This window comes from Bos indicus x Bos taurus, chromosome 8 (genome assembly GCF_003369695.1).
Source record: "Bos indicus x Bos taurus breed Angus x Brahman F1 hybrid chromosome 8, Bos_hybrid_MaternalHap_v2.0, whole genome shotgun sequence".
Taxonomy (NCBI): Eukaryota; Metazoa; Chordata; class Mammalia; order Artiodactyla; family Bovidae; genus Bos; species Bos indicus x Bos taurus.
The window spans coordinates 11,453,533-11,468,470 of record NC_040083.1 but is presented as its reverse complement, the minus strand read 5'-3'; the positions used below and the strand labels follow the sequence as shown (position 1 = coordinate 11,468,470).

The 14,938-nt window shown below is 43.5% G+C and overlaps 1 protein-coding gene across 3 annotated transcripts in view; it reads left to right on the top strand.

The window, feature by feature from the left end:
- The window catches only part of ACO1 (aconitase 1), a 63,039-nt gene that overhangs the window by 37,223 nt on the left and 10,878 nt on the right, over nucleotides 1–14,938 (top strand). For all 3 annotated transcript variants that reach the window (XM_027549066.1, XM_027549064.1, XM_027549065.1), the window contains exons 7-17: nucleotides 478–617; nucleotides 2,629–2,800; nucleotides 4,238–4,338; nucleotides 5,295–5,411; nucleotides 6,521–6,680; nucleotides 8,200–8,335; nucleotides 9,277–9,361; nucleotides 10,130–10,286; nucleotides 11,426–11,550; nucleotides 13,129–13,233; nucleotides 13,966–14,108. In XM_027549066.1, the coding sequence (XP_027404867.1) occupies nucleotides 478–617; nucleotides 2,629–2,800; nucleotides 4,238–4,338; nucleotides 5,295–5,411; nucleotides 6,521–6,680; nucleotides 8,200–8,335; nucleotides 9,277–9,361; nucleotides 10,130–10,286; nucleotides 11,426–11,550; nucleotides 13,129–13,233; nucleotides 13,966–14,108 (1,441 nt within the window). The remainder of the gene's footprint in view (nucleotides 1–477; nucleotides 618–2,628; nucleotides 2,801–4,237; nucleotides 4,339–5,294; nucleotides 5,412–6,520; nucleotides 6,681–8,199; nucleotides 8,336–9,276; nucleotides 9,362–10,129; nucleotides 10,287–11,425; nucleotides 11,551–13,128; nucleotides 13,234–13,965; nucleotides 14,109–14,938) is intronic.

Here is a 14,938-nt window from a genome sequence, read left to right as displayed (position 1 = left end):
CTGTGGCATGGACTTCGATATACTTTGATCCCATTACATTCCAGCAGCATGAATTTGAGTGACCAACAAATATCGGAGAGGTATTTTTGTCTGTTTTGCTTACTGCTATATTTCCAGTACCCTGAAAAGTGTTTTGTGCCTTTTACGCAGTCAGTATGATATTTGGAAGAATGAATTGGAACAAGGGGTTAGGGACATTTGAAATAAATGAAAACCACCTGGAGAGTTTGTTAAAAATGGATACTCCTGACCCTCACTCTCCTTTTCAGTGTGGAATCGTGGGGATTTTTTTCTAGATGTTGGGAGACCACACTCTGAGAAACACTTGTTAAAAATTCTGTAGAGGGAAATAGAGGAAAGATAACCGTTCTTTATGGAAATATAACTCTACACTAGTAAAATACTGTAAGTGGGTTGACTACTTATTAATGATACTGAACTATGCCTGAGGAGTCATGAAACCATTATTACATACAGGTGTGGGTGGTATCGAAGCAGAAGCTGTGATGCTGGGCCAGCCAATCAGCATGGTGCTTCCCCAGGTGATCGGCTACAGGCTGGTGGGAAATCCCCACCCCCTGGTCACATCCACTGACATCGTGCTCACCATCACCAAGGTACCCAAGTGCTGCCTCTTCTGGGGTCTTAGAGAGTCTCAGTGACAAACTGGAAGGAAGTCCTTGATGGACTCTCTCTTGGTTTTCACGTGCTCTAGAAATGCTAGGAAACAGTACGTTGATGACTTTAAAAGAGACGCAACAAGGCGAGAATTCTGTGGTCAAATTTCAGATCATTAGGTTCACGTCACTCTTCTGTTGCTGCATGGATCTTTTTATTTAAAAAAAAAAGTTTTTGAAACCGTGAAATAGTTTAAATACGCAGAAGTTAAAATGACACTTATATGCCCACTGCATAAACTTAACAGATGGTAACATTTTGCTGTTTTTGCTTCAGAGCTGTCTCTGTATGTACATTTTTTAAAGAAGTGAAATGTAATGTTTATGGCTGAAGCCACCCTCCTCATTTCTAGAGATAATCACTATGCTGAGGTTGTACAAAATCATTTCCATGCATATGTTTATACTTCTGTACTTTTTCCATGTGGTTCTTCTTTGTATGTAAATAACAAACTCTTTCTATGAATAATTTTTTACTTTTAAAATTTCTTTCTCTGTATTTTAAGTTACATTATTGTAACGGATGTTTTTCCAAGCTGGAAAATACTAGTTTTTTTTGTTTGTTTGTTTTTCCCCTTGTTGGAAGTAATCTTTTATGATGATTTGCTTGCTTTGCAAAAAGAAGGCAGTTTCATTTTGAAAGATTATTAGAAAAGTAATTTTTTTTATTATCACAAAGTTTTTTCTGGTTGTATAGTTTGGAGGCTTGGGGTATTTGGGATGGATACTATACTTTTGATTTAATCTTCATGGAAATCAGAATTGGATATGTTTGAATATTATAGTTTATCAGAGATGTCCACATCGTTCAAGTGTAGAATAACATAGGCTTTACCCACAAAATTTGGCAGAATTCCACATAATCAGAAGAGCCTGTCCACGTGGTTGTCCACACTTCATGAAACTGATTTCATGCAGGCCCAAGCTGGTCACTGATGCTGCAGCTCTGGCTGATGGCTTGCATGGAAAAGATGTGGGAGTCAGACTGCCTGAATCTTTTGGTTACCTTATACCTGTTTTTATGATATTCATTCATTATACACTTGGAAACAAGGCATTTGCTTACTCAGCAAGTGCAAATCGTAACTTATTTAAGTTGAAAGAATTTATTTAATCTTTAGAAAGTTTTCTCATTTTGAAAAACTTTTCTTAATATTGTGTTTTTATATTATTTTTTCTTTTTCAAGAACTGTTTTGAAATAATTTTAGATTTATAGGCGAGTTAATGTAAAGGTAATACAGAGTTCTGTTACCTTTCTCTCAGCTCCCCCAGATGGTAACATCTTATATAACCATGGTACATTTACCAGAAATAGTAGTTAACATTGGTATGCCATTTTTAACTAAACTAGAAACTCCACCAGTCTTTTTAGTAATGTCCCTTTTCTGTTCTAGGATCTACTGCAGGGTACCATGTTGTATTAGTTGATTTGCTTTTTAAGTTTTATTTTTAAAAGTAATCTATAACGTGTGCTCAGTCGTGTCTGACTCTTTGTGACCGCATGGACTGTAGCCTGCCAGGCTCCTCTGTCCATGGAATTTTCCAGGCAAAAATACTAGAGCAGGTTGCCCTTTCCTACTCCAGGGGATCTTCCCAACCCAGGGGTCCAACCTGCGTCTCCTACATTGGTAGGCAGATTCTTTACCACTGAGCCACCTGGGAAGCCCATAATCCAAAATACATTGGGCTAATTTAGTTTGTGTTGACTCACAAGGCTGGTTTATGAAAATTGCAAGGGGATAGTTCTGCATTTTAGATGAGTTATCAGGGCTTCTCTGTTGGTCCACTGGTTAAGACTCTGCCCTCCAGATGTGGGGAGCACGAGTTCAGTCCCTGATTGGGGAACTACAATCCTGCATGCTGCCTGGCATGACCATAAAGAGTAAATAAATACTGAAAAAAAAATGTGGGTTATCAAATCTCAAATTCTGTTATTATCCTGTTGCTCAGCACCTCCGCCAGGTTGGGGTAGTAGGCAAGTTTGTCGAGTTCTTTGGGCCAGGAGTAGCCCAACTGTCCATTGCCGACCGAGCTACAATTGCCAACATGTGTCCAGAGTATGGGGCCACTGCCGCCTTTTTCCCAGTTGATGAAGTTAGTATCAAGTACCTGGTGCAGACAGGTAAGTGCAGAACCCTGAGAACAGAAGGTCCTTTGTATAGTTCAGAGAAAGCTGAGAATCGGGGTGCTACCTTCTGTCTCTGTCCCTCAATTAAACAGTAGAGGCATCACCCTAAAAAGAGATGGGAAGAGATGGTGGGGAGGGGAAAGCTGCAAACTACGCCCAGAGATAAGATTGGTTTCTGTGATCTAGAGGTGGTCGCTGAACCTCTTACTGATCTGGTACTGAATTTCTAACATCTATTGAAATGAAACAAATGGTTTTAGAGAAGGCGAACCCTTTCTTAAACGGAAACCTAAGAGAAATTTCTCCCATGTGTTTTCATGGAGAGGGTGACACGGGGTGTAGTGAACACTGGAACGCAACAACAGGTCACGACAAATATGCTAATGAAGATCAGACAGTCATCTGTTACAAGATCCATGCTGACAGCTGATGACCTTGACAAGTCAGTGGAAGTGAACAGGCAGACAAAAAATGCTGATCTGATGTGGATCCAAGAATCAAGCTCTCCAGCAGTCTTAATTTACTGTCAGAGAAATGGGAGGACTGCATGTCCATTTGGGCAAACCATGCGTATTATCTCCTGCTACCAGGAGCTTTCTGAATGAAACAGCAGAGCATTTGGGGTCATATTCTTGGTGATACAGTATCATGAGTTAGGACCTTGAACTTTGGAGTTAAACTCAGCTTTGGTTCCTGGTTCTGCCATTTACAGCCTGTGTTCCATGGAAAAGTTATTTAATCTTCTTGAGCCACTATTGCCTCATCTGTACATGAGGATAATAATAATGTTTGTCTCAGAAGGTCAGGATAAAGGATTAGATATTGAAATAATGCATTGAAAAAGTATAGCCCATAGCGCTGGGCACACAGCTCGTGGTCTGTGGTAGGAGATGAGGGGAAATTACTATTTTAACAGGACTAATGTAGAATGTTGAGGGTCTATGGCCAGTTGAAGGCAGATGCATAGGAGGGGCACTTTGGCAATTTGCTGAGCCTTAGGAGCCTCTTAATTAAGAACCATAATCAGGACTTCCCCAGTGGTCCAGTGATTTAAGTCTCCATGCTTCCAATGCAGGGGGCATGGGTTTCATCCGTGGTCAGGGAACTAAGATCCTACATGCCACACAGTGCCGCCAAATAATTGGGGGGAAAAAAAAAAGAACTATAACCCAGAGAGAGGAGTACTTATAACCAAGACTAGAATCCTTTTCAGAAAACAGTCCCTTCGGTAGAACAGCAAATTGGTTCATGGTCCCTAGTAAACAGCAGCATCATTTGGAAAGTCAGACCATGAGCCTGCAGGCTGCAGTGTCAGCAGAGGGCTTGGAGTGTTTTAAGTGAAATCCCCATTATTTATGCAGTTGCTGCTAAAGGTATTAGTTTCATCAGAAAATACTGACATCTGTTGCTTGTTCTTAAAATGCCCATTAGGTCGTGACAAAGAAAAAGTAAAGCATATTAAACAGTATCTTCAGGCTGTAGGAATGTTTCGGGACTTCAGTGACTCCTCTCAAGACCCAGACTTTGCCCAGGTATGGGAGCACCTCTCATTGAACACGTTTCCTCTTCCTCAAGCCTGTGGTTTTAATTGTGAAAGTTTTTCTTAGGGGGGTGTACTTGTAGGAAATTAGTCACTGCCAAGTTATCACAAAAAAACAGGGTGTTAAAGGCTGAAAAAATAAAAAAGATAAGGAATTGCAGACATAACAAAGTAACATAACTTCCCCCGTTCTTCCTGGCCATTAAGCTGAGTGTCTCCTTTTTTGATTTATTCCTCTTACTTAGACAGCCCTTGGATAAGAAGTTTAGAAGGACTGGATCTATTTAAAGGCTGATAAGTTCATCAGAATTATAGATGGGAAAGAAATGAAAGTGCAAGCCAATCAACTAAGTGTGAGCCAATCAGTTCAGATTTATCCACTGCTTATCTTTACTCATTGTCTAGGGTGCAAACTAAACCCACATTTTTCTCTACAGCCAAGATCGGAGGGTAAACCAGATGTGGGACTATTATTTCCTTTCCTATTATTAATACACTGAGGGAAGGAAATACTCCATCAGACTAGGGCCCATTTCTTGGCATTGATGACTTAATGACAACATCCCCCCAAGTCATCTTAGAAAAATTACAATGGTTTATCTGTCGTTTCAGTAGGAAACACATCTCAGACTAACTTCAGCAATAGAAAGGATGTATGAGCTACGTTATAAAGAGGGCCAGGTGGAAGACCACAGCAGCCATAGTGCCCGCCCTGGTCTTTCTGAGAGTGGGCAAGGCTTCTGCCTGTCTCATGCTACCAAAGTGCTCATCTGGCTCTCTGGAAATTCCCTTCAGTGTTAACAAGGGACCCTGACTTCCTTGGTTTTGAATGTGGTAGTTTGGTTTGTTAGTTTTTATTGTTGTGGTGTAAATTCTCTGGCACAGCTGTGTTTTTTTCTTTGTGGGTATAATGCCAGTTCTATGGTTCCTTTTCTTCTGGGTGGACAGGTTGTGGAATTAGACTTGAAAACAGTAGTGCCTTGCTGCAGCGGACCCAAAAGGCCTCAGGACAAAGTTGCCGTGTCTGATATGAAAAAGGACTTTGAGAGCTGCCTGGGGGCCAAGGTAGGGAGCTGGGAGAGGTGGGTGGAGACCCTCCCCATGCCTGGCTTCTTCATGCACAGGCTTCTTTTCACACCTCTCGATGATGAATCTTCCTGAAGCCTAGTACTGAAGGCCTTTCCTCTCCAAACTGAACCTCTTGGTGCCTCCTCCCACCTTAGCTAAGAGCTGAGCAGCTTCCTTACAGCCCTCTATTGCCTATAAACACACTCAACCCTCCTTTTCATTTTTTCTAATTCTCCTTTTCCAAAGCATATCCACTCTTCACGTGACTCTCACCACAGCGTTCACTCTGCTTGAACAAGCTATTCTGGCCACTAATTTTGTTCATGCCACCCTTGCCTACATGCCCTTCCTCACCAGCATGCCCCAATCTCTCAGCTCCTCCACAGCATGACCTCAGATCTCATAGCACAATGTCATCTCTCCCTCATTTGAACATTCTGGCATCAGTCTAAACCCCTGTGATGGCGTTTCATATCCTTTAACTTCATTGTTGGTACTTTATATTATTTGCACTTCTGATTCTTTTACTAGACTCTTAAGTTTGAGGATAGGATTTATGTTGCAGTCACCTTTGTATCCCACACAGTGCCCAGCAGAGCATCTTGTACACAGCAGATTTTCAGTGAACATTTCCCAAATGAATGATTAAGATTTGTGATGGGTTTTATCCATGGGACATCAGTATTTTACCAAATGTTCAGCTGCACTGTGTTCACCTCATTGCTCATGCTTGAATCTGGCCAAAAGGGCACTTTTTCTAAATTTCCTTATGGTTAGTGTCTGTGCCCTCTGTTGCCATTAAATCTGTACTAATTTGCTCTAGTTAGACTAACTTTAAGCTAAATTTGTAGTTTTAGCATTTCAGTATTTAAAGTGGGAAGGAGGTAATTGTTAATAATTTCAAAGCAAAATAAGATTCAGAAATCATGACTCCCTTTTATAAAGATTTTAAAAGAGGGAAGGGAACTTTCATTTTTCTGTAGCATTTCAGAGTTTACGAGCTGAGATGTTTATGTTTTAAGAATTATAATTACCAAAGTGCTTCTTCTCCTTCCAAAGTGAAAACTTTTGACCTTATATTTTTTTTTCTTTTTTTCTTCCTATAGCAAGGATTTAAAGGATTCCAGGTTGCTCCAGACCATCATAATGACCATAAGACATTTATCTATAATAACAGCAAGTTCACCCTTGCTCATGGTTCTGTGGTAATCGCTGCCATTACTAGCTGCACAAACACCAGTAATCCATCTGTGATGTTAGGGGCAGGTAAGTGCATCTGATGGTCATGTGGACGTGTGGGTGGGAATTTCCAAGACATAACCCAAGGCCTTAATTAACTTCTATGTATGGGGCTTCCCTGGTGATTCAGAATGCAAAGAATCTACCTGCAGTACAGGAGACCCAGATTTGATCCTTGGGTTGGTAAGATCCCCTGGAGAAGGGAATGGCAACCCACTCCAGTATTCTTGCTGCAGAGTCCTATGGACAGAGGAGCCTGGTGGGTTACAGTCCATGGGGTCACAAAGAGTCGGACATGACTGAGTGACTAACACTTTGACTCATAGTTACCTGAACCTTATCCTTCCCAGATGCACAGACTAATTGGCCTAGAAATGTTTATTCAATAAATAGTGCCCAATACAAAATATTTAAAGTAGTATAGTCTTTAGAATTAACACAGAAAATAAGGAAAAGAGAGGAAAGAAAGATGAATTTCTGGTAAAGCCTAGAATCTTGTGTCAGATTTTAGAAAAAGGAAAAAATGTTTTCATGCCACAGATTGTTCTTCATAAAATCCCTTTTTATATGGTGGCATTTAGTCTTAGATACCTTGTCAAGTGCATCTGAATTAGCACACAGGGCACTTGGTTGATACAACTTATCTGCCTATTATGCAGTTCTGGTTATTTAATGTTTACATGCAGAGTTTCATTAATGTAAGGTCCCTTTAGTTTCCAAATTTTAAAACATCCCGAAGAGTTCCTCTTGTGTCCACACACAAATAGTTCTTTCTTTATGAAGTAGACAAGTGCATAAGGAAAACTTTCTTTGTCCAAGAATTCGTCTTTTGCCCCCTAAGCTTTGGACAAACAAGTTTCCTTAAAATAAGACCGCAGCTTGTCTGTAGCTTCTTGTCTCTTAATACCCACACTCCTTATTTCTTTCCTACTTCCATGAGATGTCCTAAGGCAGAGCACCCAAGTGTCCCTGTAGTACACTTGGATTTGCCAGAATCAAGTGACCCAGCAGCCCTTGATCTTCCACTTTAAGAAATATCTGAGAGCAAGATTTTTAACATCTAGGTGGACTGTACTCCTCACCAACTAATAGGCAATTCGTATACTTTAAGAAGGGGCCCTGCCAATTATTTTTTATCTAAATATAATTAGAAAGATTGCTTTCCCTCCAGAAATTAAAAACTCACACTATAATATAATCATTAATTATTTATCTCTTTAAAAAACAAAAAGCACTTCTCTTTTTATGTCATTCACGTCCATGGCTCATTTTGAGCTTACTGAACAAACGTGAATGACTTTGCGCTAGTGAGCATTTGGTTTCTATCGTTTAGTCTCTCAGTCGTGTTCGACTCTTTGCGACCCCATAGACCACAGCACGTCAGGCTTTGGTTTCTATTAGGCAGCAAAAATGGCAGAAAGCACCAGCAAGAGAGGGGTCCTGTCAGGTGGTGCAGGAAGTGCAGAGCAGAGTCAGTGTTTCCTGAACTGTCTGTGGCACCTGGAGCGGGCAGCCCGCAACCATGTCTGTGTTTACCATTTCACAGGCTTGTTAGCGAAGAAGGCTGTGGATGCAGGCCTGAGCGTGAAGCCTTACATCAAAACTAGCCTGTCTCCTGGCAGTGGTGTGGTCACCTACTACCTGCGGGAAAGCGGAGTCATGCCTTACCTGTCTCAGCTTGGGTGAGGGAGAAGTCTCTTACACCATTGCTTTTGTTGCGTTGTATTCCACAGATACCTTGCCCAGTCACCTTGAAATGGATGTAAGCTTATCTGATGGTATCTAATTGCATAGTCTTTCGTCAGTGCAGACTTAAACCCTTGCTTTCCAACAGACAGGGCCCCTGTACAGTTGTGCTGGTTGTTCATCAGACAAGGGTGTCTGTGAAGAGAGCATGGGCTGATATCAAGCCCGTGCTCCACTGTGGCACTGCCCTCCCAGGGGAGGGGGCAGCTTTTTCAGTTGCATGAAGGTGTGCTGTGGGCTAATATTGGATCTGCCACAGAGAGTCTGCCCTCTGTATACTTTAATTAAAAAATAATTATTTCACATGCCTAGAAATGTTGTGATTCACTGAAGTCAATTATTTGTTTCCAAATACAGTTTCTCCTAGTAACCCACTATTACTAATTTAGTTGACATAGATCTTTATCACGTACCTCATAAAAGTTGGAAGTCCCTGGGAGTATATAATAAGAGTAGTGAATAAAGATATCAGATATCTGATTTTGACTTTTAAAAATTACAGATCATTTAGGTAGTCTCCTCATAATTTACTTATAAATTTAAAAAGTGAATTACTTATAAAAGCAAATTATATGGACTAGAATAGAGAGACCAGACGGAGAAGGCAATGGCAACCCACTCCAGTACTCTTTCCTGGCAAATCCCATGGACAGAGGGGCCTGGTGGGCTGCAGTCCATGGGGTCACTAGGAGTCGGACACGACTGAGTGACTTCACTTTCACTTTTCACTTTCATGAATTGGAGAAGGAAATGGCAACCCACTCCAGTGTTCTTGCCTGGAGAATCCCAGGGACGGGGGAGCCTGGTGGGCTGCCAGGCACCAGCAGGCGGGCCCACTGAGAGTCATTCTGCATCCCGTGCTTCTCTCCCGCACCAGGTTTGACGTGGTGGGCTATGGCTGCATGACCTGCATCGGCAACAGCGGGCCCTTACCGGAAGCTGTGGTAGAAGCCATCGTACAGGTAATTACAGGGCAGCCTGTGGGTCTTTCTTTTTCATATGATGTGTGATGAAGTGTTGCTAATTTTAAAGAAAGTTCAGGGAAGCATGGGGTGCAGTTAAGAGAATGGTCTTTAGAGTTGACTTAAACTTATTAACTATATACCTTTGAGCAAGTTCATGAACCTCTTTGTGCCTCAGTTTTCACAACTGTAAACGGGAAGTGATAATAGTATATGTTTCAGAAAGCTGCGAGCATTCTGGTGACAGTGGACACAAAGGACTTAGTGTGGTGCCTGGCCGGCGCGTGCCCCACACATGTGAAGGAATCATTTGTTCCTGTTGTCTGCAGGCTGGTTCCAAGTCAGACAGCTGAACATAAACTCATCGGCTTGATTTTTGTCCCATAAATTCTATAGTATTGAAAAATACTGTTTGGTCCGCTTGCACTGATTTGGAATCCCTGTCAGCCAGTGTGGCTGCCTCTAACTGTCAACCTGTCATCTTCCCCACCTGTTCTCGGGCCCCCGGCTGCAGAATAACTAGGATGCTGCCTTCTGACCCACCTGGTATTCGCTCCTGAGCAGAAATCATCCAGTGCGTCTCTCTGCTGCTTTTGACCCAGCATGTCTCCCCCAGGCTCACCCTATGGTCTCCCTCTCCGGGGAGAAGCCCAAGTGCAGGGGAAGCCTAAAGGGCTCCTTGACTTAAAGGAGGACTTCAGCAGATGGGTCTAGGAAGCCCAGGCCGTCTGTTGTCTCTGCGACCTGTTTCCCCCTTGCCTCACACAGGGGGACCTCGTAGCTGTTGGAGTACTGTCTGGGAACAGGAACTTTGAAGGACGAGTCCACCCCAATACCCGGGCCAACTATTTAGCCTCTCCGCCCTTAGTAATAGCCTATGCGATTGCTGGGACCATCAGGATCGACTTTGAGAAAGAGCCACTAGGTAAGATCTGATTTGTGGGGTTACAGTATTTTTCCCCCCAATGAATTTGAAAACATTACTGGAAAAAAGTTATTGCTTTCCTTAATAAATAATGAAGCCTAGAACCTCCAAAGATCAGAGGAGAAAGAAGGGTCTTTGCTTCCTTCCCCAGCACACAGCTAAGACATAACTGAAACAGCTAAACAAGAATTTACTAAAGGGGAAGGGGCAAACAGGGAAAGAAACACCTAGAGTAGTGGAGGTCTTGCCATTCTGGCCTCTGCTTCAGTCCCTCCCTTTCCAGTTCCTGCTTCAATCTCATGATAGCCTGGTTTTAATGTCTCTGCTGTAGGAACACGTCCAGAGTATGCAGCGTCTCAAAGCTTGGGGGACGTGATGCTTTTTTCCTTTCCCCTGGCCTCCTGGTGTGCCCTCCTCAGTCCATGCTATGCAGATTAGATTAATATGAAAACGGTGCCCTGGAATTTACTTTAAGGAAATCATAGCTTTAGACATGCAGCTGATCCTCATTACATATGTATTCCATATTTTCAAATTTGACTACTCTTTGAAGTGGATTTTCACCCCCAAAATCAGTGCTCATCACACTCCCGTGGTCACTCACAGACATGCACGAGGTGGTGAAATCCCTGAGTCACTCACCGTGCCTGCTCTCAGCTGAGGTCAAGCAAGGTGACACTCTGTCTTTTTATTTCAGATCTCATACTGCAAATAAGTGTCCTGTTTGTGCTCTGGATAGCATCATGTTTTTCATAGTTTTGTGCTTTTTTTTGGTGGTTTTACTGTTTAAAATGACCTGAGAGTAGGGCTAAAGTGCTATGGAGTATTCCTGAGCTCAGGAAGGCTATGACAGGCCTCATGTTGGGCTCCCGAGTTCAGTGTGAATGCATCAACAGTATGTACACAGAAACACATGAGACAGCGTTACGTATTGATCAGTTGACAACAGTGCTGTGGATAAACACCCCTGGGAGCCTAACCTGTGTGTTTCTTGCAGGCAGTGGCTGAGTGTTTTCTAAGTGTGCAGAGAATTTACTGAACGTAACTGCCCTGAGCAATGAGACTGGGCTGACTGCCTGTGACCATGAAAATTGGATATGAGATGAAGTTCATCTCACTAATAAACATTTTCTCCCCAGGTGTCAATGCCAAGGGACAGCAAGTATTTCTGAAAGATATCTGGCCGACCAGAGATGAGATCCAGGCAGTGGAACGTCAGTACGTGATCCCTGGGATGTTTAAGGAGGTCTACCAGAAAATAGAGGTGAGGTCCCCGCCCCAGTGTCATGGGGAGGTCACTCCTCTGCGTCTTCTCTGCCAACCTTGAGGCTAGTGCTGGTGTCAACTAGACAAAGTAGCATTTCTTCAGATAACTGGGAAAGTGGGACAGTCATTTTGCTCCTACAACTCAGGTTCTTCCAGACCCCCCTCTCCCCAGATGTTCCCAGATTTGGACACATGAGCAGCAGGCTCAGGAGGCATGGACTCGGCATGGATGTGGCTCCTGGCTAGCTCTGCATGGCTCCCCTCTTCCTCTGACAGCCCGGGGTGAGCATGAGCTGTGGTTGAGGAGCTCGATATCACTATAATGTGTCACTGAGGGGCCACATGGCTGAACGCACCTCTCAGATTTATTTGCCTGCTTCAAAGAGTAATACAAATAAAAGCCACTCGGTTGGAAGGACCAAACTATCAAGCTGCTGAAATTAAAAAAAAAAAAAAACTTGCTGTGCATTTTACAAACAGAGGGGGAATGTATGGGGCTCCATATCACTTTCCGAGACTCGAATGTTACCCTTTTCCCTGGTTTCTGTGTTAGGCTGACCCCAGGGCTTCTGGCTGGGGCTGGTGGCTTGAAATATGAGGGCAGACTGGGGAGCAGATTCAAATGGGAGTCACACTCACGCACTGTGAATCCCACAAGCTGCTCATTGGGAAATGGTTGAAGGGAGTTTGGTGGATACTGGGTTGAATGCATTTCTCCAGAGGCTGAGTTAATGACGTGGAGCAAATTCAAGCCAATTGGAACGCCTACTGGCCGACACTTACTATCTAATGTTCCTGTGACCAGAAGTCTACCTCCCCAAATCTTCAGAGCATCAATAATTTCTCCTCGGGTACAACCTGGATTGTTATTTCATAAATTATATGGTTAGTTACCTGTTGCTCTGCAACACATTACTCCTAAACTTAGTGAATTAAAACAGCAAACATTTTTTATCTGTTTCTGTGGGTCAGAAGTGGAGGTGCGGCTTAACAGGGAGTGTCTGCCTTCACAAGGCTTCATTCCAGGTGTCGTCTGAGGCTGTGGCCTCACCTGATGATTCGACTGGGGAGGGGCCAGTTCTTAGACCGCTCGTGTGGTCACTGGCAGGATACAGGACCTCGAATGCTGTGGGTGAAGGCCTCAGCTTCTCACTGACTGTCAGCGAGAGGCCCCCTCAGGGCCTTACTGGTGGGTCTCTTCACAGCATGGTGACTGGCTTCCAGCAGAGCCAGCAAGAGCAAGTAAGAGGTTGAAGAGACAGAAGGCAGTCTCTGTAACCTAATCCTGGAAATGAGTCACTAGGCTCAGCCCTCACTCAGCAGGAAGGGTCCATTTACAGGTAGGGTTCCCAGGAGGCAGGTCCATGGGGTCATTTTAGAGATGGCCTGTCACAGGGTATGTGTATTTTTAAATTACTTAGCATGGTGTTATCTTTGTATAGACATGTTGTGTGACCATTTAGACTAAGAATTGGTCTAACTATACTCTTAGCTTGAATATTATGTTCACATGTTAAGTCTTCCTCAGGATGAACTGTGGTTAGATCTGCCTCTCCTTTTTTTCTTTCTCCCCAAGACTGTGAATGAGAGCTGGAATGCCTTAGCAGCCCCGTCAGATAAGCTATATTGCTGGAATCCCAAATCTACATACATTAAATCACCACCATTCTTTGAAGACCTGGTAGGACTTTTTTTTTTTTTTAACAAAATGAGTTCTTCAAAAAGTTTCTTGGTTTGTAAAATCTACTTGATTAACCAGTACCCTCGCTTTGACTACCTACTTTGTTGAAAGCTTTACAAACCTGAGCAGATAACACTGAGGAGAGCTTGAGGAAGCTGGGTTATTCGGCTGGAGTGGGCCTGTGGTTTGTCTGTCTAGGGCTTCCACGTGGCTGTGCAGAGACCCCTGGAGATCAAGTGTCACTGGGATAGAGACTCAGTAACGTCTGAGGGGGACTGTCCAGGAGAACAGGCTCCAGGACCTGCCGTACTTCAGCCTTACACCCTTACAAACAAGGGACGTCTTCTCTGAAACTGATGATCAGGAGTCTGTGCTCTCCCAGTGGGAGGAGGGGATGAGAGGATGTGAGTAGAAGGCAGGACTCCTGCCGTACCCAGCATTTGGGACCTTCTCTGGATGTGGAGGAAGAATGTCATCTGCAGCATCATCCCTTTTGTTTTTGAGGGGATAGTGCCAATACTTCCCCTCCTTCAAGGATGAGATATGAATATTTTGCATAAATTCACTTGCTTTACTAAACACCCCTGATAAACCCAATAAAACTAGAATTCTCTATGTGTTGATGTGGGGCTATCATCAGGGTCAGATCCGTGGACCACTACTGTTGAGGCTCCCCTGGTGATGCGTTGGAGAAAAGCCAGGCAAACACTGACTTCCTGTGTTCTTTGCTAGACTTTGGATCTTCAGCCCCCTAAGTCTATTGTGGATGCCTATGTGCTATTAAACTTGGGAGATTCAGTAACAACAGACCACATCTCTCCAGCTGGAAACATCGCAAGAAACAGCCCTGCTGCTCGCTACTTAACTAACAGAGGGTAAGTAATGGGGTGGGGGGAGGCCTGAAGACAAAAGGGACAGCATGAGGTCGTTAGTCCTCTTTTCATGAGGTCTGTTTGGAGGCAGACTCCAGTTTTTCACTGAACCCTGGAGCCTGAAAACCAATCACTCTGTTTGTAGCTTTGAAGCTACTAGAGAATCCACCAGGACATGAACCTCAGCACATGGAGACCTTCTTTTTGAGCAAGTCTACTTATTAGACTCGGCTATCATCCCTGCCACCAGCTTGGCTGATCATTTATGTACAAGGCTCTTCCCCTGTGTGGTCTGGTTATACTTGAAGCACTTGGCAGGGGTTTAACCAGAAATGTATTTACATTTCCTGGTTGAGAGACATATGTTGTGTTTTAGTTTACTGTTTATTTTGGCTGCGCTGGGTCTTTGTTATAGCCCATGGACTCTCTAGTTGTGGCGTGTGGGCTCTGGAGCGCACAGGCTCAGTAGTTGTGGCATATGGGCTTGGTTGCAGTACGTAGGATCTTAGTTCCCTTACTGGGGATTGAACCCAGGACCCCAGCATTGAAAGCACAGAGTCTTATCCACTGGACCACCAAGGAAGTCCCAAGAGACATGTTCTTTACGGAGAACAGCTTTGAGGATTTGCAATTTACACATCCATTCAGCAATCCTTCAGTCATATACCTATTTTAACAGGTATTACACTCATATTGACTTCCCTAGTGGCTCAGACAGTAAAGCGTCTGTCTACAATGCAGGAGACCCGGGTTCAATCCCTGGGTTGGGAAGATCCCCTGGAGAAGGAAATGGCAATCCACTCCAGTACTCTTGCCTGGAAAATCCCATGGAC